Raw genomic sequence first — 27,454 nt, forward strand, 5'->3', positions numbered from 1 at the left:
TTATGATTTGATTACATTTCCACCACAAATTCTCAACATATCATTGCAATATATATTGGATGGTTAAAATAGCTTTTACTATGCATCTCCCTCTCCCTGTTTCAACATTTCTGTAAATGGAAAACAAGGATGAAACATTTTTTGGAATTTGAAACTTTTTTTATCATTAAATTTCAAAATGATAATTCTATAAAAATAAAATATCTTTTATAATATTGACACTTTCAAACCAGCCTAGACCAAAATGATTACTTACTCCACTCATAAACACCAAAGTAGACGCCCGGTGATGCAACCATACAAACACCAAATCAATAAAGTAATCAAATGTGAAATACTGGGGAGGTAAATAGGAAAATATAGCTTAAACACGATCAAAGTTGAAATACAGTCGTCCAAACTTAAAATTGCGGAGTTCATTGTGAAAAGCATCCAAAAAGACCTGACCTTGCATGATACGTTTAGTAAGCAAAACGCCAGTAAACATAAATAGGCTGCAAAACAAAACAAAGTTGCAGCCAAAAAAAAAAAGCCGGCAGAATCATACCCAACCCTCTTCAGTTATTCTCCATCTTACAGCTTGTCCTCGTACTCGGAAAGTGGGGTCATCTGCTCCTTGAGTCCCTTCCTCTTGCGGATGTCAGCAACGTGGGCAGCTGCTTGGGAACCAGGTTCCAATGGATCGGATGACATCATATCCCAGTGATCAAACACACATTGTGGGAAAGCCTGTCCTGATGTTGCAGCCCTCAGAGTGCTTGAGAATCCAAAAGACTCGATAACAGGAAGGTAAGCTTTGATGTTGTATAGCGGAGTACCAGGCCTCTGCATCTCCTCAAAGACATGTCCACGCTTCTGGTTAAGGACACTGTAAATACCACCAAGTGCCTGCTCAGGGGCTTGGATCTCAACCATGTAAACAGGTTCAAGAAGCCTTGGTTTGGCCGTGAGCTGAGAAGCATAGAAAACCCTCCTAGCAGTTGGAATGATCTGACCACCACCTCTATGGATAGCATCAGCATGAAGAACCACATCACACACTTCAAAGCATATGCCCCTCATGTTCTCTTCAGATAACGCACCTTCTTTTGATGCCCACTGGAATCCAGCAACTACAGAATCCTTTATTTCATTCAGGTACTGAACTCCTTTACACATATCAACCACCATGTTAGGACCAGTGGTCTCGGGCCCAAAACACCATATCTTCTTAGCAAGATCTTTGTCCCAACCATACTCCTCGGCCAAAATTTTAGAACGATTCTTGGGATCATCTCTTGGACCAATTCTCCCTTCATCAATTGCCTCAGCCAGACCTTCTTCCAGAGGTCGAGCTTCCATGTACAAACGGTTGTGCTTGTTTGGAGACTTGCTCATTACTGTCCTACATGACCTCTCAAGGACGGTCTCACGGAATGACACAACAGGATCCGACTTAATGATCTCAGCACCACCCATAAAATCTTCTTGCAAATCTTTGAGACAGATCTCAAGGTGGAGTTCTCCAGCACCTGCAACAATGTGCTCTCCTGACTCTTCCATGGTACACAGAACCATAGGATCAGACTTGGCCAAACGCTTCAGCCCTTCAACAAGTTTGGGAAGATCAGACGCAACCTTGCACTGAACAGCAACACGAACAACAGGAGAGACAGAGAACTTCATGGCACGAATTGGGTGAGCATCAACTTCCTTCTCATTAGTCAAGGTAGCATTCTTGGTGATGAACTGATCCAACCCAACCATGGCCACTGTGTTACCACAGGGAACATCCTCGACAGTTTCCTGCTTCTTTCCCATCCAAATAACAGTTCTCTGTACACTCTTAACATACAAATCTTTCTTCTCACCAGGGACATAGTTTGGACCCATGATCCTGACCTTCAAACCAGTTGAAACTTTGCCCGAGAAGACACGGCCAAAGGCGAAGAACCTACCTTTATCAGAAGCGGGAATCATCTTTGAAACATAAAGCATAAGAGGACCCTCAGGATCACAGTTCCTGATAGCATTGGCATATATATCATCAAGTGGACCCTCATACAAGTTCTCAACACGATATTTCTGAGCCTTGCTTGGAGATGGAAGGTGAAAGATCATCATTTCCAGGAGAGCACTGCTTGCCGGAAGCCAAGTTTGCATTACACGCTTCATTAGGGCCTTCCCCATCAAGTCCTTCTCATCAGACTTCATGGTGACATTAAGCTTTTGCAACATGGGCCAGAGCTTATCTTTCTGGTCATTCATACAAGTGTTGATTATCTGCTTGATAGGTTCATAACAGAACTGAACAAACCCACGCTTGCAGGTAGAAGTGCCAGTGTTCTTGGTGGTCCACTTCTTGGTAGCTGGATCAAAAAAGTTCTCACCCCAAAGTCTTTCCATCATTTTTGACTCATCGACTCCAAACTTTGAGGCATACATTTTAGCAAAGTTGGTCAAGGTAAAAGCCCAACCATGCAAACCAGCAGAGAAAGCAACTGTTCCCTTCTCCGGGTAGACTTGAACATCACCAAGAAGAGGATCTTCATAGGTGGCCATAATGACATTAGCATTTTCAATCACTCTTTGGAATGTCTGGTAAGCCTCCTCTCCGTCAACCTGGAGCTCAAGGAAGCACCTGTCCATCTTGTTAACAGTCAAGACAGGCCTGATTCTTTCTCCAAGAGCCTGACGGAGGACAGTCTCTGTTTGCACACAGACACCTTCAATACAGTCAACAACCACAAGGGCACCATCAGTAATACGAAGAGCAGCTGTGACCTCAGATGAAAAGTCAACATGCCCAGGGGAATCAATAAGATTGATGAGGTACTCATTCCCTTTTCTCTCTCCTTTGTAGCTCTTCAAAGAGTCATCGGACATTTCATAATACAGAGAGATACCAGTAGATTTGATGGTGATACCACGCTCAGCTTCATCAGCACGGGTATCTGTCATACGAACATCACCAGCAACTTCTTGTGCAATGATACCAGCAGCAGCCACAAGAGAATCCGTAAGAGTCGATTTCCCTGCATATCACAGAAACCCTAATCAGAGATGAAGCCAACAAAATCAACAATTCACAACAGCAGAATGACTCATTAAAATTTTCACTCATCAAGATCCAAAACCTTTTTATCGTGACAAGCTAAACTAAAATTCAATTTGTAACTAATCTAGCATAACTTTAATACAAGCTATATGCTCATATAATACTATCATCATCTTTCAAGCAGTGACAATTCGACATAAACAGCATAATCATAGTACAAATTTACTCAAACAAGTTTGATATTTGACATCAGATTCTGTGAAAACAAACATGAATTTAAACGCATACCATGATCAACATGGGCAATAACAGACATATTACGGATGTTGTGCTTGCGGTCCATGATAGCACGAAGCTCCTCAGCTGTAAACTTCACCTGTAACACATCCAACATATATCAATTAAAAAACAGTAACAGTAAAACTTAAACTAAATACAAAACAGAAAACCACCAAAAGAAGAAACGAATAATATATTCTCTGGACTCACCATCTTGACTGGTCTTTAAATCACACTGAACAATCGAAACCTGTCCAGCAAACAAAAAACCAGAGCTCTTAATCTTCAAAGTAGATTAACAACAAGCAAAGTAACATCGAATCAGAACAAACTCAAAAACCCAAAGTTCATCCAACGAAACAATATTTCAAGATCTGAATTCATATTAGCTGAATGTAATCAATACCCAGAAAATATATATAAATATATAAACAAAGACCATACTATACAAGTATAACCCTTAATATCCTAAAAGCTATGTGACTGCATAATCTACTAGTAAACAGATTCAATATGAAAATCAAAACATGATCTTAACATTAAAAACCAAGAATAAATGCATAGATAGGGATCTAAATGGAGTGTACTAGAGAAATGGCTTAATGTCAAAGAAGGGGGCAGGAGCAAACCTTAAACGATAGGCGGCGAGAGAAGGGAAAGAGACGAAGATTGTAAGGGAAAACCCACTTTCACTTGAATGAGAGACAGACGAAGGATTGGACTTATTTTATATGCCGACGAAATGCGTTTGAGACTGCATGTGGGAGGCGGCCTCAGCTAGGGTTATCTTCGACTTTCGGGGGCTTTAGATATTTTCAATATATTTCTGGGAAAATTTTATAAATAGTCATCCAACTACAGAAACAATTTAATTAGCTCATCTTATAAAGATTTATAAAATATCATTAATTTTAGCGATGGTTCATTATATTTTATATGACGATTGTAATTCTAGGAAAAAAAAGGAAAGAAAAAAAACTAAAACTACACCCTTTCTCTCCTTCAAAATCTCTAAGAAAAAGTAAATAATAAATTTCATCAACTTTCTTAAAACATCTCTTATTTTTGCATCAACACATCTAATAACAATTTTTTTATTTTTTTATTCAAATATATTAGGTTCATATTAAATATCAAAATGACATGCATTTTCGATTATTTTTTAAAATAGTATCATTTGAATTTAAATTCAAAAATATATAACTGATTAAACGTGTTTTTATACATATAGCGACTTAACTAAAAGCAACGCAAACTAAGTGATATCAGTAGTTAAAGGGATAATTATTATCTCTAGATATCCCGGATTCGAGCACGATGTCTATTTGAGTGGCTAAATATGTATAAAATTGTAAAAGAGTGGCTAAATATGTAGTTTACCCTTTTTTCTACATTTTATTTTTATCTTTTGTAATTTTTGTATTTTAATATATGATTATATTAAGTATCATATACATATACGACCCAAGTTACTGTAATAGAGACCCAAATTCGAATAAAATGGGCTCAAATCCAACTCCTAAATCAAGAATCAAACTTAACCCAATAATTTAATTTAGAATTCGATAAAAATAACATTTAATTATTTAAACTAAAATAAAGTTATTTTAAAAATATCAATTAAAATCAGAAAAAAAAATCGATGTATACGTAAATAATAATGATAAAAAAATATTTATACAATCTAAATTAAAATTCTACCTGTGTAAAAGTCTTATTGATAAGTTAATAAGAAATGATTAATCTTAGTTATATCTTCCCTTGCTCCACGTGGATTTAAAACACCTGAAATGAATTTTAAATTCATTTCTTGCTAAAAGATATTTTTGCCCTTCCATTTTTTCATCTTTGTTAATTAACCTACACCAATAATTTTAAATCAACTCTCTGAACTTTTTAATTTTTTGAAATTAGTCACGAAGTTTTAAAATCTTACATTTTGGTCACTAACCCGATTTTTAGGATATTACAGGCAATGTATCTACCGCTTTTGCCCGGGGTGACCGCTATTGAATCTTGAAGTAAATCAACATCCTTTTCAAAATCCCACATCATGATTTCTAAATTATTAAGGCAATGTCCATTTATCGTGATTAATAACGAAGCTTTCGCTTTTGCTTGGAGTGGTTGTTATTAGTCTTGGTAAATTGACATACTTTTTAAAATATGCATACACAGTGGATTTTAAATTAAATAAAATTTCGACCTCAAAATTTCCAATTTTAAAATATAGGGTAATCAACTAGGTATTAATTTTGGGCGCTGTGGGGATGCTAATCCTTCCCCACGTGTACCTGACTCTCGAACCTGATTTCTGATTTTGCATACCAAAACATGGCATTTTTTTATAAAATAATTTTTTTATTAAATGTACTTGATTTTAGGTGTTTTAATTGCACCATAAAAATGATTGGTGGCGACTCTCATCTTTTCATAAAAAACGATTTATTTTCCAAATACGTTGGATCGATCTTCCAACCGAAAATCGGTTACGAAAGATACATTAAATCCATTAACCAAGGTCGGGAGTCTAAATATTGATGCTTGTAAATAGAGTAAACTGGATTGAGATGATTGTTCTTAAAAATGAACATTTGCAAAACTCGGACAGAAACAATCGATCAATAAATTGAAACTAATAGTTAATCCAAAAATATCTAAATCTTACTTTCCTTTCCCTTGGTTAGGGGTGTTCAGACTTCTGTTAAAATCGATTTAACCATTTGAACTATTTTTTTGGGTTAATCGATTGGTTAATTTTAGGTTTGGTCAGTTAACAGTTAATGATTTTTTTAAACTTTGATCATCTGTTAATTCGATATGAAATCAGTCGGTTAACTGAATTAATCAAAAAAATTTAAATATTATATATATTATTTATGTATTAATTAGTCTTAGTTTAAACTTCAGTTTTAACCGAATTAACTGAAAAATAAAAATATTTAATATATATTATTTATAAATTTCGGTTAACCGATCGATTAATCGAACTTTGTTTGGTTCAATTAATTATTTTTGAAAAAAATTCGGTTCGATTAACGATTAAAGAAAAAATTTATTTAATGAGATTTGGAAGTTTGGTTCGATCGATTAACCAAACCGACAAATTGAACATCCCTACCCACGATTACCATCATTTCAAATATAATGTTAATAGATAATTCTTTAAAATAAAATAAACTTACATAGATTATTTTATATCAGAACTAAACTAAAATTGGTGGGATTGTCCTTGCTTTTTTAATAGTATTAATTTTGCTCTTCAAATTAATGATCATCTTATGTCATTCTTTTTTCCAGAGTATTTTGGCTATCAACATTTCATTGTAGGGTAAAAATGTTCATATGTGGATGAAAATCGTTAGTCAACAATATGGTTAACGCTTCAAAATAGCGATCTTTTTTACCTAAAATGAAACATAGAGTGAAATTATTCCAAAAAAGAATAGAGGTCACAATACCTATTTAATCAAACATCAAGAGTCTTTTTGTCTTAAAATAAAACATTGAGAGTCAAAATGTTCAAAAAAAATTAAAGACAAAAGTGATTATTTAATCAAATTTTAATGATATTTTTTTAACATTGTGCTTTTTTAGATCCTAGGTTGGAGTTTTACTCTATGTAAATTATGTTTGTGAGTTTTTCGCTTACATTTGTATGGGTTATTTTTAAATTTATTTTGTTAAGTTCGAATTTATTTCGATTTTTATTCTAAACGTGGATTATAATATTTGATTTTGATTATAACTATTAAATTTTAGTAATTATATTTATATTTAGAGATGAGTATGCGATTTAGATTATCTATTTTCGATCTAAAGTGTACCTGTAAAGTTTATTTAAAAAAAATAAATTTAGATCAAATTAAAGTTTTAAGTGAAATTTTTTCAATCAGAAATAATAATATAATTATTGATTATATATTTAAGGATAATTATAATAATAATTCTTTCTATATTTTTCAATTAAATTTATATTTTATTAAATAAAAAATATCATATATTTATATGTATACGTGTGTGTGCACGTGTATGTAGGGGTGTAAACGAGCCGAGTCGAGCTCGAGTATTGCTGAGCTCGACTCGACTCGAAAACTCGCGAGCTTAAAATTTTCAAGCTCGACTTGAACTCGAAATCCTGAACTGAAGCTCGTGATCAGCTAGAATTGAAAAAAAAATATCTTAAACTTAACTCGAGCTTTTCGAGTTGAATATCGAGTAGCTCGTTTCAGCTCGTTAAAAACTCGAGTCGAGCTCGAGTCGAGTCCATTCGATCCGAGTATTTATCGAACCTTGATCGAGTCGATCTCGAATAGTTCGCGATCTGTCTCGTCTCATTTACAGCCCTACGTGTATGCACATACAAATATTCGAGTTTTTCTTCTAAAAAAACAAATCTGATGTAATATCCCTAAACTCAACTTAAATAAAATTCTAATATACCAAAAATTCATCTCGGCTCCTACCATATCCGTCTATACTTATAACTCAAACATATAATTAAGTTATTATTAATTTTTAAAAGAGAAAATAACCTCAGTGACCAAAAATGCCTTATAATATACGATTTTAACCAACTTTTTTTGGATTTGCCAAAATGACCAACTAAATCGCAATGCGATCGATAATTCGCAACGCGATCTCCGGTATCGCAAATCAGTTTCCATATTCGTAACGCGATTCTGACTATCGCATTGCGATTTTCCTAATTCGTAATGCGAATACGTAAATCGCAACGCGAATTTGGAAAATCGCAATGCGATTACGTAAATCGCAATGCAAATACGTAAATCGCAATGCGAATCTGTAAATCACAACGAGATTCTGACTATCGCAATATTGAATTTCAAATTCGCAACTCGATTTCTGAATTCGCAACAGGTTTTAGTTTCGTAACACAAATATTTTGGGTATATAACTACGCAGCAGCAGCAACTCATAACTTAAATCCCTAAATCGCAACTCATTCCATCTCCATCTATCACTCTCTCCGGCGATATCCGTTCCTATATCCAACGACATCCTCCCCATTCGGCAACAGGTTTTAGTTTCGCAGCTCGTTTGTTTAGTAAATTAATTTACAATAATGAAATCATCTAATGTTGATCATGTTTGGATAGATTTGTGTTTTGGACGGTCATGGGAGAATGTTCATGGTGTTTTACAATATATGTCTTTACCCATGAATCTTCAACTAAAACTGTCATTTAAAAAGTTAACTTATGAAACTCTAATGTTACGTGTTACAAATAAATTGAATTTAGAGCCCCTAATCCAAATCCCAATCAACTTTCAGCACCAAATTCTGGTTTTCGTATTGACCAGTTAGACGATGATGAGCCAACAGAAAAAATTGTGAGTACTAGTCAGTATTCGAAATTTGATCTTGGTCAATACCCGGACTTTGATCTTGGTCAATACTCGGATTTTGATGATTTTTCAGAAGAAGAAACAGACCCTGCGTGTAATGATTTTGATATTGGTCAATACCCGAATTTTGATGATGAAACAGCCGTTGCCGAGGAAGATGTTGTTGATGATAATGAGGAGGATGTTACGACTGTAAATGAACATGTTGAACATCCATTCTGTAATTCATATAACACTGAAGAAGAAAAAGAAGAAGAAGAAATTCCCAAAGAAAAGTCCCCGAAGAAAATGCCACGGGAGTATAATTGGAATATGCCAGAATTACTTCAGATACCGGAAGAAGAGTTGGTAAAGATAGCAGTTGATTGTTACACAAAAATTATTTGTATCAAGGAAGATGTTTGTTTTGATACAAAGGAAGACTTGAAGATAGCTTTGTATACGAAATGTGTGGAAGATGGCTATCAACTAAAAGTTAACAAATCAAGCAAAGATCGTTTCGAAACAAGGTGTATGATTGACAAAAACTGTACGTGGCGTATGATTGCAAAGAGGATAAAAGATTGCGAAATGTTTCAAGTTAGGACTTTTATTAATAAACATACATGTTCAAGAACCCAAGTTTTTCCTCACCATAGACAGGCAAACAAAAAGGTGTTAGGTGGTTTTCTGGCTGAGTTAATGTTTTTGAATGACAGGGTATATCAGGGACATGAAATTATGACTGACATGAATGCTCGGTTCAAGATTAGTATCTCATATTCTCAAGCTTGGAGAGCCAAATGTTATGCCTTGGAATTGTTGAGGGGGTCGCCAGAAGCATCGTTTGCCCAACTGCCGGCTTATTGTCATAATTTAAAGCTGAAAAATCCTGGGTCGGTAACTCATATCAAAACATATAGAGATGGACGCTTTGAGTTGTTGTTTATCGCCATTGGTGCTGCGGTTAGTAAATCAATATAATTTTGTTGACTCATTTTTGTTAGTTACATGCATTTCACATTTAAATGATTATATTTCTTGTGTATATGATTTTGTAGATTCGTTCGTTTATTAATTGCATGCGCCCAGTTATTATAGTTGACGGAGCAAATTTAAAAGGTCGATACCTTGGAGTAAAATTATTAGCAGTAGCCATTGATGCTAACAATGGGATACTGCCAATAGCTTACGGGGTTGGCAAATCTGAAACCTCTGATTCATGGACATAGTTTATGGGGCATCTTAGGGATTGTATAGGTCCTATTAGCAATCTGACAATCATATCCGATAGGGCAAACTCAATTGAAAACGCTGTTAGAAAGTGTTTCCCAGATGCTTTTCATGGACTTTGTGGTGTTCATTTGTATAGAAATCTAAAATCAAGGTCTGCTGGTATAAAAAATCACAAATGAACATACTGGAAGGCTGTAAAAGCTTATCGGGAAGTGAATTTTAATAAGCATATAAATTGTTTAAGACGTGTTTTGCCTCAGTGTGCTCAAACACTAGAAGATGTCGGGTTTGAAAGATGGTCAAGAGTACATCAACTTGGAGCAAGATATGGTTTCATGACGTCTAATAGTGCAGAATCAATCAACGCTCTAAGTCGTCATTCCCGGAAATTACCATTACTATATTAATGGAGTTTTTTCGAGCCTCTATTCATCAGTGGTACTACAAGAAAAGAAACCATGCATGTATTATTTCTTTAAATTCGTAACTTATCATATATTTTACTAAGTATTATTTATTTAAATTTACAGGAACATTGGAACATCGTGTTACACCATGGATAGAAAAAAAGATAACGAAACGTGTTGTGAAGTCAACGTCATGGATAGTTGAACCATGTTCAAACACTTTGTTTGAAGTACTGGATAATAACTTAAATGGCTTGTCGATCTAAATGCAAAGACGTGTAGTTGTATGAAATGGTAAACATCTGGTTATCCGTGTGGCCATGTTATAAAAGTTTCTCTTCATCTAAACCAAGATGATTCAAGCGCATACGCTATGGATTGCTACACTACAGAAGTATATCGACAGACTTATGGTGAGATTGTCTACCCTATTCCACATCCTTCTAAGTGGGACATACCAGATGACTTACAAACAGTTTTGCCACCAGCCATGGATAGAAGGCTACATGGCCGACCAAAAAGTTACGATCGTATACCGTCTAAGGGTGAAGAGAAGAAGAGATCGACATGTAGTCGGTGCAAGGAAAGTGGTCATACAAGGTTGACATGTGGATCACCAGTGCCATCACAATCATCTTTTCCTCTACCAAAATATGGATCCTCATCAAAATCCCAATCACAACCAGCTTCACCTTTTGGGACTGTTAACTTAGGTGATTTTTAAATACAAACGTTGTATTATGTGTATATTATGTGTGAACTTTTAACATTTTCAGTTAGGCATGTATTTGTAACTTGAGTTTGAACATTGCTATGATATGTTCAGTTGTTATCACTTATTAGACATTTATTTGAATATCGCAACGCGAATATGACTATCGCAACACGGAAATGACTATCGCAACGCGGAATTAACTATCGCAACGCGGAATTGACTATCGCAACGCGGAAATGACTATCGCAACGAGTGAATCGCAATGCGAAAATGAAAATCGCAACGCGAAATTAGTTTCGCGTTGCGATTTTCATTTCGCATTGCGATTCTCTCGTTGCGATAGTCATTTCCGCGTTGCGATAGTCTGTTTCGCATTCAACATAATGCAGATTGAAATCAACAAATCAACTATTACATTTCAATCAATTAAACAAGCACAAATATTATATACACATCAATTAAACAAATCAACATTTACAAATCATCTTTTACAAATCAATTAAACAATCAAAAAATAATAACGAAATAAACTTTTGCACCCATACATCCATTTCACGCAGCTCACTTCAGGATTAACCTGCAGAAACCAAACATTGAATCAACAACACTTTCTACACATCTAAAACCTACAAATAGCAAATTATTGAATTCTAGCTACTTAACCAAACATTTTCAAACCAAAAAGAGTATATATGTTTAACAACACTTGCATTTGACTTACAAATTGTTTATGGACACTTTCATAACGCGGATGCAGGTAGGCAGCGTCTCGCATATATCGCTCTAGCCATAAAATGCCGAAACCACAAGCCTACTGCACCTCTATCTCTATCGGTGGGAGGTAGAAAATGTGTACTTCCTGTCGTCAAACGCTCCAAGCACATGCATACGAGAGGACCACAATCCCCTCTCTGGCTTCCTTCGTTTATTGTGGCGCTTTCTCGTCTCTGATAACTGTAACATTGAACTTCTTTGGCTTCGTGTTTCCAGACATAATCCAATAATTAATTGCATCCAAGAATTTAGCCAAATGAGAGCTCCATCCCTTAATAATATCTCTCAAATCAGACAATGATATGTAATTTATCATGCTGTCATATACTATTGTATTTAGGGATGGGAGCTGAAGCTCGACGAGAAGCCAATGAGTACGGTCCAAAACAGGGATAAACACCTGTATCGAAATGTAATAATTCAAATTGCGCACTTATTTATGAACACCTTTAAAATATTTAAATAAATATACTAGCCTTATCGACCTCCCACCATGCAGGATAAAGTTTAGCTTGTCCATTAGCCAACACATATGATTCCTATCGTTGATTCTTCAAGTGAACTACATGAAAAGACGTCGGCATAATTGTATATCGCGTTTTTTAATATTTTTCTTCAATTTCCTTACAATTAGAAGACGTCACTCATGCATCAATATGATGTTTTACAAAAAAAGTTATATATTAGTGAATTACATAAATTTTAAAAAAAATGAATCAAACTGAAATATAAGAAGAAATATAAGACTTACCCCCCATCGAAGTAGCCGTTGTCTTCAACCCCTAATAATACACCCCACCAAGACCGTTCAATCAACAAATGCATATCATCGTTGAGTTTGTATATGTCAGCGTAACACCATTGACTCCGCTCATATAGATAAAAATCAACTGCGGTCTTAGCCCAAAGGGTATTATCCAGAATTGTTTCTGGTAGTTGTTTCCTCTCCACTTCATCTGCCGGAATGGTACTGGTCGGTAACTTATACGAAAGCCAACAGTCATCCATCATGTCCGGCACGTGAGGGGGCTTCTCAATAATTCTATATATTACGCCGTGTGAATCGGGCTCTAGAATGTTGGGAGGGACCTCTTCAACGATGACAGTGGCCTCTTGAACGGTGGGAGGGGACTCTTGAGGGATGATAGGGGCCTCTTGAACGATAGGGGAGGCCTCTTGAACGATGACAGGTGAGTCGGGCTTTTTCTTACGGATTCTTCGCACTATTGGGGTGAACGGATACGTAATGGTACGTGCACCCCGTCTGATGCGTGAACTCCATCTTGCAAGAAAAACCCGACGTAAAGCATCCACCTTAGCGGGCCGCTAAAAATAAATTAATACATAAATTAGTAAATAAACAGACATGATATTAAACAGTGAAAACAAAGACAAATAAATTTCAAACTTGCACGGTATTCACCCAAGTCATTATTATATCATTGTTCACAAAATGCATCAGATAACAATCCAGAAGTAAGCACTTATATAAACATTTAAAAGGACAACATATAGGTTTAGTGCAGGTTCAATGACAACATAAAGAATAGTAGTTTATTCTTGAAACTTAAATTTTCAACACTGTGAAGTTGGTATTTGTCTTTTGGTTGAAGTAATGCAATTCATTCAAGTTTCAATTTGCAGAAGAATAATAGAATCTGAAACTTAAAATCGCAACGCGAAAATGACTATCGCAACGAGAGAATCGCAATGCGAAATGAAAATCGCAACAACAAAATCGCAACGCGAAAATGACTATCGCAATGCGAAAATGACTATCGCAATGCGAGTTTGACTATCGCAATGCGAATTTGACTATCGCAATACGAATTTGACTATCGCAACGAGAGAATCGCAATGCGATTTTCATTTCGCATTGCGATTCTTTCGTTGCGATAGTCAAATTCGCATTGCGATAGTCATTTTCGGATTGCGATTCTCTCGTTGCGATAGTCATTTTTGCATTGCGATAGTCATTTTCGCATTGCGATAGTAAACTATTTTTCTTCTACAAATTGAAACTTGAATGGATTGCATTACTTCAACCAAAAGACAACCAAAAACAAATACTAACTTCACAGGGTTAAAGAATAAACAGTTAAACAGTATTGGCAGCAACCGAATGAATTTACTAAGCAATCTAAGTGAAATTACGAGTAAATTTATCATCAAGTTAAATATGAAAAATATTAAACTTACCTCGTTACGTAGAGTATGAACCTCGTTTTGCAACGATGCTACAATCTCACGTAGAGCTGCTACCTCACCACATAAAGTAGACACCTCAACACGCCATGCACCATTGTCATCGCGTAAAGTACCGACCTCCTCACGCAAGGCATTGACCTCATTACGTAACTCTCCTAACTCATCCCGTGGAGGTGGAGGTGGAGAGCAGGGAGATAATGTCATGGCATCTTTACCGGTCGCCTATCATGAGGTGATGGTAGAGAAGAGGCTCGATGATGTGACAGAATAGGTGATGACTCTCGTTGTGGAGGTGTATATTCGGGTCGATCAGGTGATGGCTCTGGGTGAGGTGATGACTCTCGAAGTGGTGGCTGCTCATCATTCGTGTCATAAAAAAAAGCTTACTAGCTTGCCACCAATCAGTGGCAAGCTCAGCTTCCGTGGGTGTTAGCCTCTGTAATGGGGTGTTGGCATCCTAACAATATAAAAGCTCAAAAAAAGTTAATCGTGTACTTGTAATAACTTGTTTATAAACATATGGTAGTATTTGTGTTAACTTACATTATTTATTGTAGTATACGGTAGTAAATCTTCCCATTGCTTCAAGGACCGTTTCCTCTTCCAAGAAATAGCCCTAGGAATATCATTAGAAGTTTTTAATGCATATGTCTGCATGGCGGAAAAGGCCTCAAATATTCAAATCTACAAACAATATAATAACAAACATTAGAAATTGTTAAAGAATAAATTATAATTTTGGAAACATTATATAAAAATTATTACCTTAAAGGCTCAAATAAAGCCTGACAAAGTGTATTTGGAACCATCACCACGCAAACTTTTCCGATCATTAAAGGCAGACGACAACTTATTCCATGTAGCTCTCCATAGATACGAACCCCATGGAAACAGGTTCCATGCATTTAGGTCCTCTACCAATTTAATTAGATCATTGGGAATAGGTTGTTGGGCCTCTCTGCCTAAAAAGCCGACTTGCAAAAGTATTAGAAGGCATACTCGGACAACATCGACGTCATCCATCCGAGTAAAACCATCTTTCTTATTCAATAATCTCGTCAAGTCTTCCACGTGTAAATTCGACTTCTCCGTTGACAGCTCAGGAAAAACCCGGGAAAACCATGATAGGCGGGTAATATGTCTAGTGTACCGATCTACATCATCGTGTCCAAAGCGTAGACCAGTGATTAAGCAAAACTCCTCCCGCCCAAAACACGTATACGCCGGTGGAAAATCAAATCATATCTCTTCATCACGACGTTGTATAGTCTCTGGTAGATCGCTAGTCATGGTTTGAAGAAACAAATGGGTCAACATAGCATTTCCACCCGGATGTTGTACTTTCAGCCATGGCCCGAAACAAGTATCCTCAAATATTTTTCTTTGTGCAGGTGAAAGCTTCGACGCAATTGTTTTGGCCAGGCTTACTTTATTTCTTAAGGTCAATTGAGCCGAATAAAAGTTCTGCAAAAAAAAATAAATATACCAATTTAGATATACCAAAAACTACACTATGAAGATATGAACAATAAACATAAAGAGTAGTAGTTTATTCTTTAAACTTAAATTTACAACACTGTGAATTTAGTATTTGTTTTTTTGGTTGAAGTAATGCAATTCATTCAAGTTTCAATTTGCAGAAGAAGAATAGTTTCTGAAACTTTAAATCGCAACACGAAAATGAAAATCGCAACACGAAAATGACTATCGCAACGCGAATTTGACTATCGCAACGCAAGAATCGCAACGCGAAATGAAAATCGCAACGACAGAATCGCATTGCGATAGTCATTCTCGGTTTCAAATACTAAAATTGAAAGAAACTTGAATGGATTGCATTACTTCAACCAAAAGACAAAACAAAGACAAATACTAACTTCACAGGGTTAAATACTAAACAATTTAGCAGTATTGGCAACAATCGAATGAATATAATAAGCAATCTAAGTGAAATGGTTAATCTATTATTGAAAACACCAGTAAACTTATCATCAATTTCAATATGAAAAACCTAATAATAATGCAAAAATTTCAAAATAAAAATAATTAAAAAAACTAACCATCGGTGGTTGATTTGGTTGATTTTCCATTTCTGACCGTGAATGATTTCGTCGGAGATGGAGACTGATTTCGTCGGAGATGGGGATGGATGTCGCCTTAGAGAGTGAGAGATGGAGATGAGACTGAGTTGTGATTTTGGGTTTTAGGTTATGAGTTGCAATTACGAGATATACTGTGGACGGTTCAGTGTTCCGATATATTAATATATTCGTGTTTGGAATTTGAAAAAAAAATACGCGTTAATACGAATGACGCTATGTAAATCGCATTGCGATAGTCAAATTCGCATTGCGATTTACGTAATCGCATTGCGATAGTCAGAATCGCGTTGCGAATCTGGAAACTGATTTACGATACCGGAGATCGCGTTGCGAATTATCGATCGCATTGCGATTTAGTTGGTCATTTTGGCAAATCCAAAAAAAGTTGATTAAAATCATATATTATAAGGCATTTTTTAGTCACTGAGGTTATTTTATCTTTTTAAAATTGGACAAAAAAAAAAGCAAGACCGAAGAAAATAATATTAATGTATATTTGGGTTGTGATACGGCCCGGCCCGGCCATAGAATTGTAAAGTTATATAGCATTTGTTACTTTTGTTTTTATGTTTATCAAATATAATGTATTTGTAAATGGTCATCATTTCATGCCCAAATTTATTAGATTATTCGTTAAAAAATGTGTCGATTAATATTTTATATAAGAGATGTCAATGAGTGTTGTCACTAGTGGCTGATATTTAGGAATTTTAACTTGTAAGGTCAAGTTTGAATCTCACTACCGTTATTCTTAGTGGACAATCTGTAAGTCCTATGTAAATCTCAATTGAGGTATACCCTAACCAAGGATCGAAAAAGTCACCCCTGACCTAATTTTTTTTTAAATAGTTTACATAAGAGATAACTTAAAAAAAAAACCGAAGTTTACATAAGAGATAAAGTGGTCTGTGGTTTTGACGACAAATTCACCTAACCTTTTTATTTAATATGATCTAATCAAGCACTGTCAATTGTTTTTTTTATGAATCTATATATGGTTTCCAAGTCAATTTGTTGTAGGCCCTTTACTTATAAAACAACTTAAAAGTTATTATATATCTGAATAAATTTTATTATAATCATTTATATCATATACATTTTGGAATATTAATATATATTTTTTAGATTTTTTATTTTTTATTATGTCTAAATTATTTTCATTTTGGTTTTATATATCATTTAATATTTTTTTTATCTTTTTTACAAATGGAATACCTGCACTTGTATTCAATTTGGTAATTGTATTTGTCAAAATCAAATATGGTATATGGATTTTCGTCAAATATGATACTTGTTTTTTTATAAACAAATTTAATATTTGAATTTATTAAATTTATAAACGTGATATCTGAATTTACTATTTTTAACATGTATATTAGCTATTGGCACGCCACGTTTCACATGTTAAATTTCTATATTCAAATATTAAATGTGTAATATTGGATTGTATCTTGAGCATTTCATCTTAAATAAAAGGAAAATAAAATAATTTAAGCGGCCTCTAAATCTTGTCACAGACATTATGAGACCACATAGACATTTTATATAATTAAATAATTTTATGAAATTTATTCAAGAAATAACTGGAGGTGAAATAAATTCATCAATCATGTGTCCGATCTCTCTAAGTATGGGGGTAGTCGTCTTATTTAGGCTTAGATAAATCAAATAATTTTGCTTTTTTTTTATTTTTAATTGCATCATTTTAATTCTCAAATTCATTAAATTATATTAATATTGTCATGATTCAAAATTTTGCTCACAATTTTTCAATTTTTAGTTAAAACAATCCCTGTTAAATAAAAACTGCTAAATGACTAACGATCAATATGTGTGTTGTTGACGTGTTATTTTTATATGTGTTCAATTATTGACATTACACATGTCATATTATGATCACTTTGGGTAATGTGACACATACTACATCATCATTTTAAGTGATGTGACACATGTCATGTCAACTATTAATTACACATGAAAATGATAAGTCAGCAACACGTGTTGACCGTTAATCAACTAACAAATTTCATAAATATAATATTCTTTGACCAAAAAATAAAATTATAGAAGCTAAAATACTAAAAAAATGATTATGAGATAAGTGACTATTTGTGCAAACATAGAAAGTAATTTTGTCATTATGTCTTTAAAAAACTTATAAGATATAAATTAAAGTGTATTTAATCGCGTAATAAAACTATTAATAAAAGTTTTAATTTGTTTAAAAGAAAGAAGAAAAACACCAATTTCTACTATTTTATTAATCAATAATCAAAATTACAATAATAAATATTGATATAGGTTTAACTTGATGCAATAGATGGCTTTTGTTTTGTGTAAGAATTTTCCATACATTTATTCTTTATTTTTCCCAGTTCTCATACGGCACGTAAAAAGATGAAACAATATAATAAATTGACCTATTCCCATATGTAGGCAAAAATTCTCATATAATGCTACAGGGAATTTTTAATTCCCAAATTAAAGTGTTCATCCGATTAATTCCTCAAATGGGGTATTTTCTACAGTAAATTTGGGATATCTCGACGTCTTCAGGGTTAATCAATTAATAAGTATACCTACACAACTCTTTGAATTCCCTTAGTAAGGAAACTTGCCTTTATTTTATCTATTATATTAATACCCTCTTAATCTCAAATATATGCACTTTTTATCACATTAAACTAAGGGTAAATATGTGATTTGAATTTAGAGGATTTTATATATTTTTCTTTTTAAAATTCAGGTTTAGATCAAATTTTTTAAAAGACAATATCGGATTAAATTGAATTCAGAGTTTAAGATAAAAAAATTATCGACCCGATCTAATATAATAATATAATTATCCCTATTATATTAAGATATAATAATATCTCTATATTTTTTTAACTAGATTTTTATTTAACTAAATAAAAATGAGAATTATATATATATATTTGTGTCGGATAACGCGCAGAATTTTACCCAAAAATTAAATTTAATTTTTAATAGGATAAAATCTACTTAAATTCGTATAGACTTATCAAATGAAAGGATATAATAGTGAGGCCGAATTTTAGATCCATACACATCCCTACTTTAAATTTATTATTAATAAAACATAAAATATTTTTAATAAAATGTATTTAATTAATTTCAATTAAAAAATTTAACGAACTAATTTATGCATCATGTCATCCACTCATTCGATCGATTGTCACTATATCACTTTAATTGATGCATCATGATAAAGTCAATAATTAATTTCTTTTGAAAGCTAATTTTAACCTTTTTCCCCTTTTTTTTTTCCAAAACCAAGCCCGAATAATTCTAAGCTTGCAAAAAAGACTTGCTGCACCTTCAATTCCCTATGTGAAAATGGACGATTAAAGGCGAAAACGACGACAAATCGACCTTTTGAAAGAGGGCTTCAAGCCAATTTTGAACATAGACATGTACCTTAAATTTTTTTTCATGTTCCGAAGACTTGTATTTTTCTTCTTTGTCAATATAAGGGGCCACCTCACACACCATTGAATGTTCCGAAAGACTTGCCTTAGGCTCCGGATGGGACACGATAAACCAATAACTTTAGTATTTAAATTTTAAGATTTTATATTCGTATCGATATATATCTATGATATGTAGCACGTGTTCTATATAGATAACTATTGTAATTTTTTTTTAATTTGATCTTTGTAATACAAAACTATTAGTTGAATATGTCAATAATTGTTACCAACTTCAACAACATGATAAATAATCGTTGATGATATACAAGATAATACAAGATAATAATGTTCATAATCTTTTTTAATTATGAATAATACACACATATCACAGATGCAGTTGTTTGAGTCTAAATCTTCTAGAGAGAATAATAGTGACGGATATAGAATTATTTTTTTAGAGAGAATAATTAGTTGAATGAGGTGGACAAAATTTCAGGGTGAACACCATTAATAAAATGAATAACTAACTAAAAAAAATCAAATTCCAAAATAAATATTTACTCAAAAACACATTTACATGAAAAATAATACATTCATTTATCATCGAGGATGAAAGATATAATTACACCATGTTTTTTTTTTGAAAAAACAAAGACATTTATCCCTTGTTAATTAGATTTTTGCACTAACAAGTATCTGAAACTTGTAAGAAAGACTCTTTCTAAGCTGATTAGGCTTTTTGCCCAAAGTCAATAATTTGACTTGACCTGAACAACAATATTTAATATTCAGAATGACTCCAAAATTGACCATATTTAAGAAGGTTCCACAATATTCAAAGCTAGCTTTCGCTGTATCATTGCCGATTCATGCACTTCGCCCAACAAACTCAATCAAACTCCTTTTTGTTTCTACTTAGCGGCAACAGAGCTCAAAGAAGATTGAAAGAAGATGATGAACGAGGTAATCCAAGCTTCTTCTGCTGACCATAACAAGGAAGCAGAAGATGTTCCACTTCCAGGGTTTCGGTTTCATCCAACAGATGAAGAGCTCTTAGGGTTTTATCTCCGGCGAAAAGTCGACAATAAACCCCTCAGAATCGAGCTTATCGCACAGATCGATATCTACAAATTCGATCCATGGGATCTCCCAAGTATGTTCAATCTTGGTCTTTGATTTTTTAATATGGGAAAACGGTTGGGGTTTTGTTTTGAAAGATTGATAAAATACTCCAGGGTTTTCTTTACAACTGTTTGTTTCCTGGGAAAAATACTTCAAACTTGAAAATAAGTTTCGCTTTGGAATTTCAGTTTCTGCAAACTTTGCTCATATCGAAGCTAATAACTACTCTCTTTCATGTGTTTGATAATTAATTAAGCAGAAACCAGCAGTTCCGTGGGAGATGGTGAGTCATATTTCTTCTGCAGACGAGGAAGAAAGTACAAAAACAGCATTAGACCAAACAGAGTGACGGGGTCCGGATTTTGGAAAGCAACCTGCATTGACAAGCCTGTTTATTCGCACCGAGATCGTCGAGGATCGTCTGGTAATCCCCAACCCTGCATCGGGCTAAAGAAAACGTTAGTGTACTACCGTGGAATTGCAGGGAAAGGCACCAAAACCGATTGGATGATGCATGAGTTTCGCCTTCCCAACGACGCTGACGCCGGTCTTTCCGATCCCAAATCTCCTCCACTAGAAGCTGTGAGGGGAAAAAAACATTATCTTACGATTCGGAACACATTGTTTTTCACATGCGTGCACACACAATATAGATATAGCTGCTTGAATGCGGGTCCTCAACGAGTTCCTGAACAAATTGTTATCTTTATTATCATGTAGGGTTTTAGAAACCTTTCATGTTACAAACTTGTTTGATATATACTTCGTTGGGATCATTACAGGAAGTGTGGACAATTTGTCGAATATTCAAGCGGAACGCATCGCAAAGGAAATACACACCGGACTGGAGAGAAATTGCAGCGAAACGCAGTTCGACTGCCACGCCGAGCGCTCAAATCTGCAGTGTGGAATCAGACATTCACGAGAATTACATCAACTTCGGCTCTTCAGTTGATCGAAGCTGCGATGAGAAGCAAGTTTTCGGTGGTATCAATGGAAGAAACCAATGGCATGCAGAGCAGTTGAGCAGCTTGGCTCAAGCTTCATCAATGGTATTATCTTCGAGCTATCCAAATTGTCCAGAAAATAATGATTTCTTCACTCATGCAAGCTGGGATGAGCTCAAGTCAGTTGTAGAGTTTGCTTTTGATCCCTTTAGTGTGTAAATAATGGGTTTTATAGGTTGTATTTAAATTAACTTTAATTTTATTGTATTAGTTTAATTTACCACACATTATATACCCAGATTTTGCATTGATGCTTGGTATCCAAACTTGTAGGATATTAAGGTTAATTCCATTATTTCTCTTGGATATATGCATATATATATATATATATATATATATAATTTTATTGATGGTTGGTTAGTTTTATTATTTTTTAATAAGACCGTCTTAAAATTAAAATAAAAGTTCTTTCTCCCGACATTATTGCATCCGAAACTTTTATATATAAATATATCCCATTCAAGCATAATTAGGATTTAGTTTTTCTCTCCGACAACATTAATTTTAGTATTGATCTTGGATGTATTTTTGATTTTTTCTTTATTTTCTTATATATCATATTTGTTTCTTATTTGATTTTTAGTTATTAATAATCATGTTTCTATGACACATTCTCTCTTCCTTTATAATACATTTTCCATTTCTTATTGACACATTTTTGATTGTTTGGTTGATCTTTTCATTTTTATTTCAGAGTTAGATTTGATGTTGTCTCGATTGATCAGGATGACACTTATTTATATTCATGTTAATATTTCATGCTTTGTATCCTTGAATAGTCGGATTAGATTTTAATACTCGGCTTGTGTTTGTGGAAGTTTTGTCACATCATTCGTCTCTCTGATTTAAAATTTTTTCAGTAGTCTTTCAATAGTTTGACCCCATTTTATTGTTCGTTTGCAGATATAATCAAATCTATTTGTATCTATCTTTTGTTCAGATTTTTTAGTTGAGTTTTTAATATTTTCATTGTATGGTCATGATATGATCTTAATTGGCTAGTTTTTTGTGTCGATAGATATAAGAAAATGTCATAATTATGTGTTTAATTCACTATTATGATTATTAACTTTCATTGTAGTTTTAAATATATATTTTTAATAAAACTAGTTGATTCTATCAAAATTAATAAAAGAGTTATTTTAACCTTATGAAATATATATCGTATATGTACATATTTTTGAGATTCCATCATAAAAGAACGTATTTAATTAATTTAAAAAAATTAAAATTGAAACCTTCCATTTAAAATAAGTTATATAATATTAGTGTGAAAGTAATGGAACTGGTAAAAAAGAAACCTAGTAAGCATGGAGACTAGGACCCTCAATGATCCTTTTAATGCTCCTAAACCCATGGATTGCGCCGTGGCTTTCTCAGTTTTGGATGTTAAGATACATAAATTAACCATTCATATTTGTATAATATTATGCTATTTTTGTCTTGTAATTGCATCTATCATGTTAATATTTTTATTAAAATATTGGATGTTTAATATAAATTGTAATTATATCTCTTAAAATATTATAAATTCATCTCCAAGTCTGTATTCGTCCTGGGAGAACCGAAACGTATGGTGAGAGGTTGGATTGTGAGTTAGTCTCGTTAGTGGACATAGCTAAAAAAACTTTGTTGGTTTGTGGATCGAAATACCCATGGAAGAGCAAAGCTAAAAAAACACTTTTTACTTCCAGCAGCTGGTACAATGAACAAACATCCCTATTTATACAAGTTTTCATCATGCATGTAAATTAAAGGAAAGAAAGAAAAAAGATAAAATAATAAAAGTGGAATACGCTAGACTTATTTGGTGGAATTCCATGGTCAAGGGGATTAGGATACTTGATGAAGAGTTCCATGATTTAATCGGATATGAGATTAATGGGTGAAAATCATTTTTTAACATAAATATAATTTAAACTCCGGGTTTGTTTAATTTATATAAATTAATAGATTACAAATTGATTCGTGAATCTATTAAGTAACATATCAGTAGTAAAAAAGAATATCATTATTCTGGGTTCAAGTAGCTTCCAGTACAGAGTGTGTGCATTATCAATAAATTAATTTATTTTGTTGACAAATATTATCTTATAATGGCCACAAACTATTTAAAAAATGTTAAAATACGTGTTTATATATAATCTATTAATAGTATAACAGTCTAATCTTATTTAAAAAAACATGAGATAAATTTATTTTAAGAAAAATTGAATTACGGAAAATGAATAACAATAGAAGAGATAGAAGTTTCATGATTTCACAAAACAGCGGTGAGGAGAATTTATGTTGCAATATATTTTCAAGATTTACCGATTTGTTATGTTGACTGGACTTGATTTTTAATTCGATCCAAAAAAAAATTAATCTTTAAAATCTTTTAAATATTCATTTTAATTCACCGTAGAATCATTTTTTTGCATTTATTTTCAGAAGAATTACACAATTCTTCCACTAATAAAAACCATTAAAAACATTTCTAACGTTAATATGATGATTTCTATTTGCAACTACACGAATTTTAGAAAAAAATATTGTTATGAATTTTGTGAATGATAATAAAAACATGTATAAGAGGAGTTTAGTTGTAAGTAGAGTAATTATCAATTGATCTAGTGGTTGCATGAACTAATATAGTAATATTTTATTTACATAAAAAAAGAAATTTGTTGAAGACGGAACACAACGTTTCAACGGATATTTAACGATTATTTGTGTAAAATGAGATATTGTTGCATTTGATTTAAATTTTATTATAATTTTAATGATTAAAGTTATTTGATATGTGTGTGTTATTACTGACATTATTATATATATATATATATATATTATACATTTTTCTAGAAAAAAATCTGCGACGCTCGTCGAGCGTAGATGAACACCATTAACGATTAGTATTATTAAATTAATTTATAAAACATTAAATCATAAAGTACTAAACATATAATTGTAAATTAATTAAAAAATAAAATGTAATTTAATTAAAAATAATATTTATAAAACATTAGTTTTAGGGTATGCTATACCATTGACCACCTAACTATTTACCCCTTTTACTTTAACCACTAATTTTTTAATTTTGTCAATCGAGTCACCTAACTATTTAAATCTTGTCAATCAAGCCACCTGCCATTAAATATTAACAGAGGAGATGACGTGGCAGTTAATAAAATTTATATAATTACACATTCAGTCCTCATTACTTACACATTCTATTAATTTAGCTTAGAATAAACAATAAAAATAAAAATAATTTTATTGTATTATAATTGAAATATAACGAAGAGTTTCGTTGACTTAGAATTTTCCTAATAGTTGAGGGCTTATCGTAGCAAGCATTTTAACTTATGCATTGATTTGTTTATATCTCGGTTAGAGTAAAAATTTTATATTTTATTATTTATTCATTATATATTTGAAGAAAATTTTAGGGAAAACTTGATTTTATTGAATTAGCCTATTTTAGTATAGATTTATTAAATAAGATTAGAATCCGATCGATGTTATAATATTTTAAAATATAAGATATGATACATTTCAGTTCAATAAAATTAGAATAATGAAGACAATTTATTAATTTAAAATATGTAAATTGATACATTTCAATTATAACATATTAAATTCACTCTTATTTTAATTTTTGCATTAAATGTGATTTAAAATATAAATAAAACATATTCATTTAATAATCAATTATAATATTTGTTTATATATATTTTATATTTTTATACTATTTCAATTATTTCATGTTTGAGTCCTTATAAGGCCATTTATTACCATTAGCTATATTATAAATTATATGGATTGTATTCTGTATATTAGACCAATTTAGTAGTCTAGCTTAGTGGTTAGGATGCTTAGGATTTTTGGCTTGCATACCAGTCATCAGCTATAATTATTAATTTAATTTATTTTCCATTGACACGTGGTACTATTTGATTGAATGGAAATTTTATTAAATAACAAATATTTAAAAAACATTCAATCACATAGTGACACATGTCACTATAAGATTGAGGATTAAATTTATTGAATCAAATAAAAGTTAGGACCAAATTAATAGAATGTGTCAGTAAGAGGACTAAATGTGTAATTATACAAATTTTATTAATTGTCACGTCATCTCCTCCATTAATATTTAACGGTAGGTGGCTTGATTGATAAAATTTAAATAGTTAGATAATCTGATTGACAAAATTAAAAAAATCGGTAGTTAAAGTAAAAGTGATTAATAGTTAGGTGGTCATTGGTATAGACCTAAAAACTAATTTTTATAAATATTGTATTTTAATTAAATTACATTAAGATTGTAACTAATTTACAATTATATGTTTAATACTTTATAATTTAACGTTTTATAAATTAATTTAATTATACTCATAATTAACGGTGTTCATCCTTGTTCGTCGAGCGTAGCAGCATCATCCTTTTTTCTATACTCATAATGTGAACGTGGACTTGATAACATGTTAAAAGAATTAATTAATTAAAAAATATTTTTTAATGATTAAGAAATTAAGCTGCTCAATTGTATGCGTGATTAGATTCTAAAAGTCTGTCTAAGCTCAAGAAGCTGAAGTACCTGCATCTGAGCCAGAATGACATGAACAAGGAAAGTTTGAACTTCTTCGGCTTACTTCCCTCCCTCCTCTACCTCGACCTATCACTCAACATCATGGAAGGTCCACTCACAGATATAGGCATGTCTCTACGGCCTTCTACACTTTAATTCGTAAATGACAATTCGATCACTCCCGATATATGATTCTAGTTCCGTCCCTTAATTGTTTCTGTACATCGGTGCAGAATTGTCGAATCTAAAGAACTTGAAGGTGCTTTTGAATTGGAATTACCCCAATGGCACTATCCAACTGGAGTTTGAACTTTCATAAAAAAAAAACTGTAGTTTGAACAGTCATACCAACGTTGTTCCTAGTTTTCTTCGCAATCAGTTTGATTTGCGGATAGTTGATCTTTCGCACAACGAGTTGCACGAAAGTTTTCCTGGTTGGTTACTCGAAAACAATACCAAACTCGCTACTCTGTTACTAAGGAGCAACTCTTTCTTAGGGGAATTTCAGTTACCTCCATTTGTTATGATCAACACTGTTATGGTGGATATATCAAGCAATCGAATTCATGGTCTTCTGGTGAATATTGGGAAAATCGTTCCACACGAGTATCTGGACATATCGAGAAATGCTTTCGATCAAGAACAATTGACCTCCATTGGTGACATGAGAAATTTGCAAGTACTAGACTTGTCTTGTAATAATTTCTCCGGCGAAATTCCCGAAGAACTTATCTCTGGCTGTGGTGATTTACGCATTCTAATAATATCTGGTAACGAACTTCATGGACAGATTTTTCCCCAGCTCTACAACTTGAGTCAATTAAGAGTGCTGCAGTTGAAGGACAATTACTTCAGTGGGGATCTGTCGAATGTGAAAGCAGAAGGCAGGGTACTCGGCAATCTGTATCTATTGGATGTTGGTTACAACTTCATGACGAGGAACATCGGTAGCTGGATCGGTAATGTGACATATCTCGACATAGTCGTGATGCAGAACAATTGTTTCGAGGGTCGGTTCGACTGTGAAGGCATTTCACGTTCATTGTATTATCTAGACCTGTCTCATAATCACCTTTCCGGTCCCTTGCCTATATGTTCTCGGTTGCAGCATTTACACTTACAAGGGAACCGATTCAATGGATCAATATCAGACGCTTTTCTCAACACTTAACAACTTTTGGTGTTGAACCTCAAAAATAACAACCTTTCCGGGA

General features: G+C 33.1%; 2 protein-coding genes across 2 annotated transcripts; one reads left to right on the forward strand and one right to left on the reverse strand.

Moving 5' to 3' along the window:
• Positions 1-346: 346 nt before the first annotated feature.
• LOC120219422 (elongation factor 2-like) lies at positions 347-4,007 on the reverse strand. Its single transcript, XM_039216236.1, has 4 exons — positions 3,953-4,007; positions 3,527-3,566; positions 3,326-3,413; positions 347-3,014 (listed from the first exon to the last, which is right to left on the reverse strand). Exons 2-4 carry the CDS (start codon positions 3,527-3,529, stop codon positions 574-576), a joined length of 2,532 nt encoding a protein of 843 aa, XP_039072167.1. The 5' UTR covers positions 3,530-3,566; positions 3,953-4,007; the 3' UTR covers positions 347-573.
• A 16,411-nt stretch (positions 4,008-20,418) lies between these two features.
• LOC120219313 (transcription factor JUNGBRUNNEN 1-like) lies at positions 20,419-21,891 on the forward strand. Its single transcript, XM_039216131.1, has 3 exons — positions 20,419-20,691; positions 20,920-21,242; positions 21,443-21,891. The coding sequence occupies exons 1-3, from the start codon at positions 20,490-20,492 to the stop codon at positions 21,824-21,826; spliced, it is 909 nt and encodes a 302-aa protein (XP_039072062.1). The 5' UTR covers positions 20,419-20,489; the 3' UTR covers positions 21,827-21,891.
• Positions 21,892-27,454: the final 5,563 nt, after the last annotated feature.

The sequence above is a fragment of the Hibiscus syriacus genome, unplaced genomic scaffold (assembly GCF_006381635.1).
Source record: "Hibiscus syriacus cultivar Baekdansim isolate YM2019G1 unplaced genomic scaffold, ASM638163v2 tig00110206_pilon, whole genome shotgun sequence".
Lineage (NCBI taxonomy): Eukaryota > Viridiplantae > Streptophyta > Magnoliopsida > Malvales > Malvaceae > Hibiscus > Hibiscus syriacus.

Excerpts from the sequence above, each read along its gene's own strand:
- LOC120219422 (XM_039216236.1), bottom strand. Across the intron at positions 3,015-3,325 it reads TATTGCCCATGTTGATCATG|GGAAATCGACTCTTACGGAT; the intron begins GTATGCGTTTAA and ends TGTGATATGCAG.
- LOC120219313 (XM_039216131.1), top strand. The coding sequence starts at position 20,490 with ATGATGAACGAGGTAATCCAAGCTTCTTCTGCTGACCATAACAAGGAA. Across the intron at positions 20,692-20,919 it reads CGATCCATGGGATCTCCCAA|AAACCAGCAGTTCCGTGGGA; the intron begins GTATGTTCAATC and ends TTAATTAAGCAG. Across the intron at positions 21,243-21,442 it reads AATCTCCTCCACTAGAAGCT|GAAGTGTGGACAATTTGTCG; the intron begins GTGAGGGGAAAA and ends GGATCATTACAG.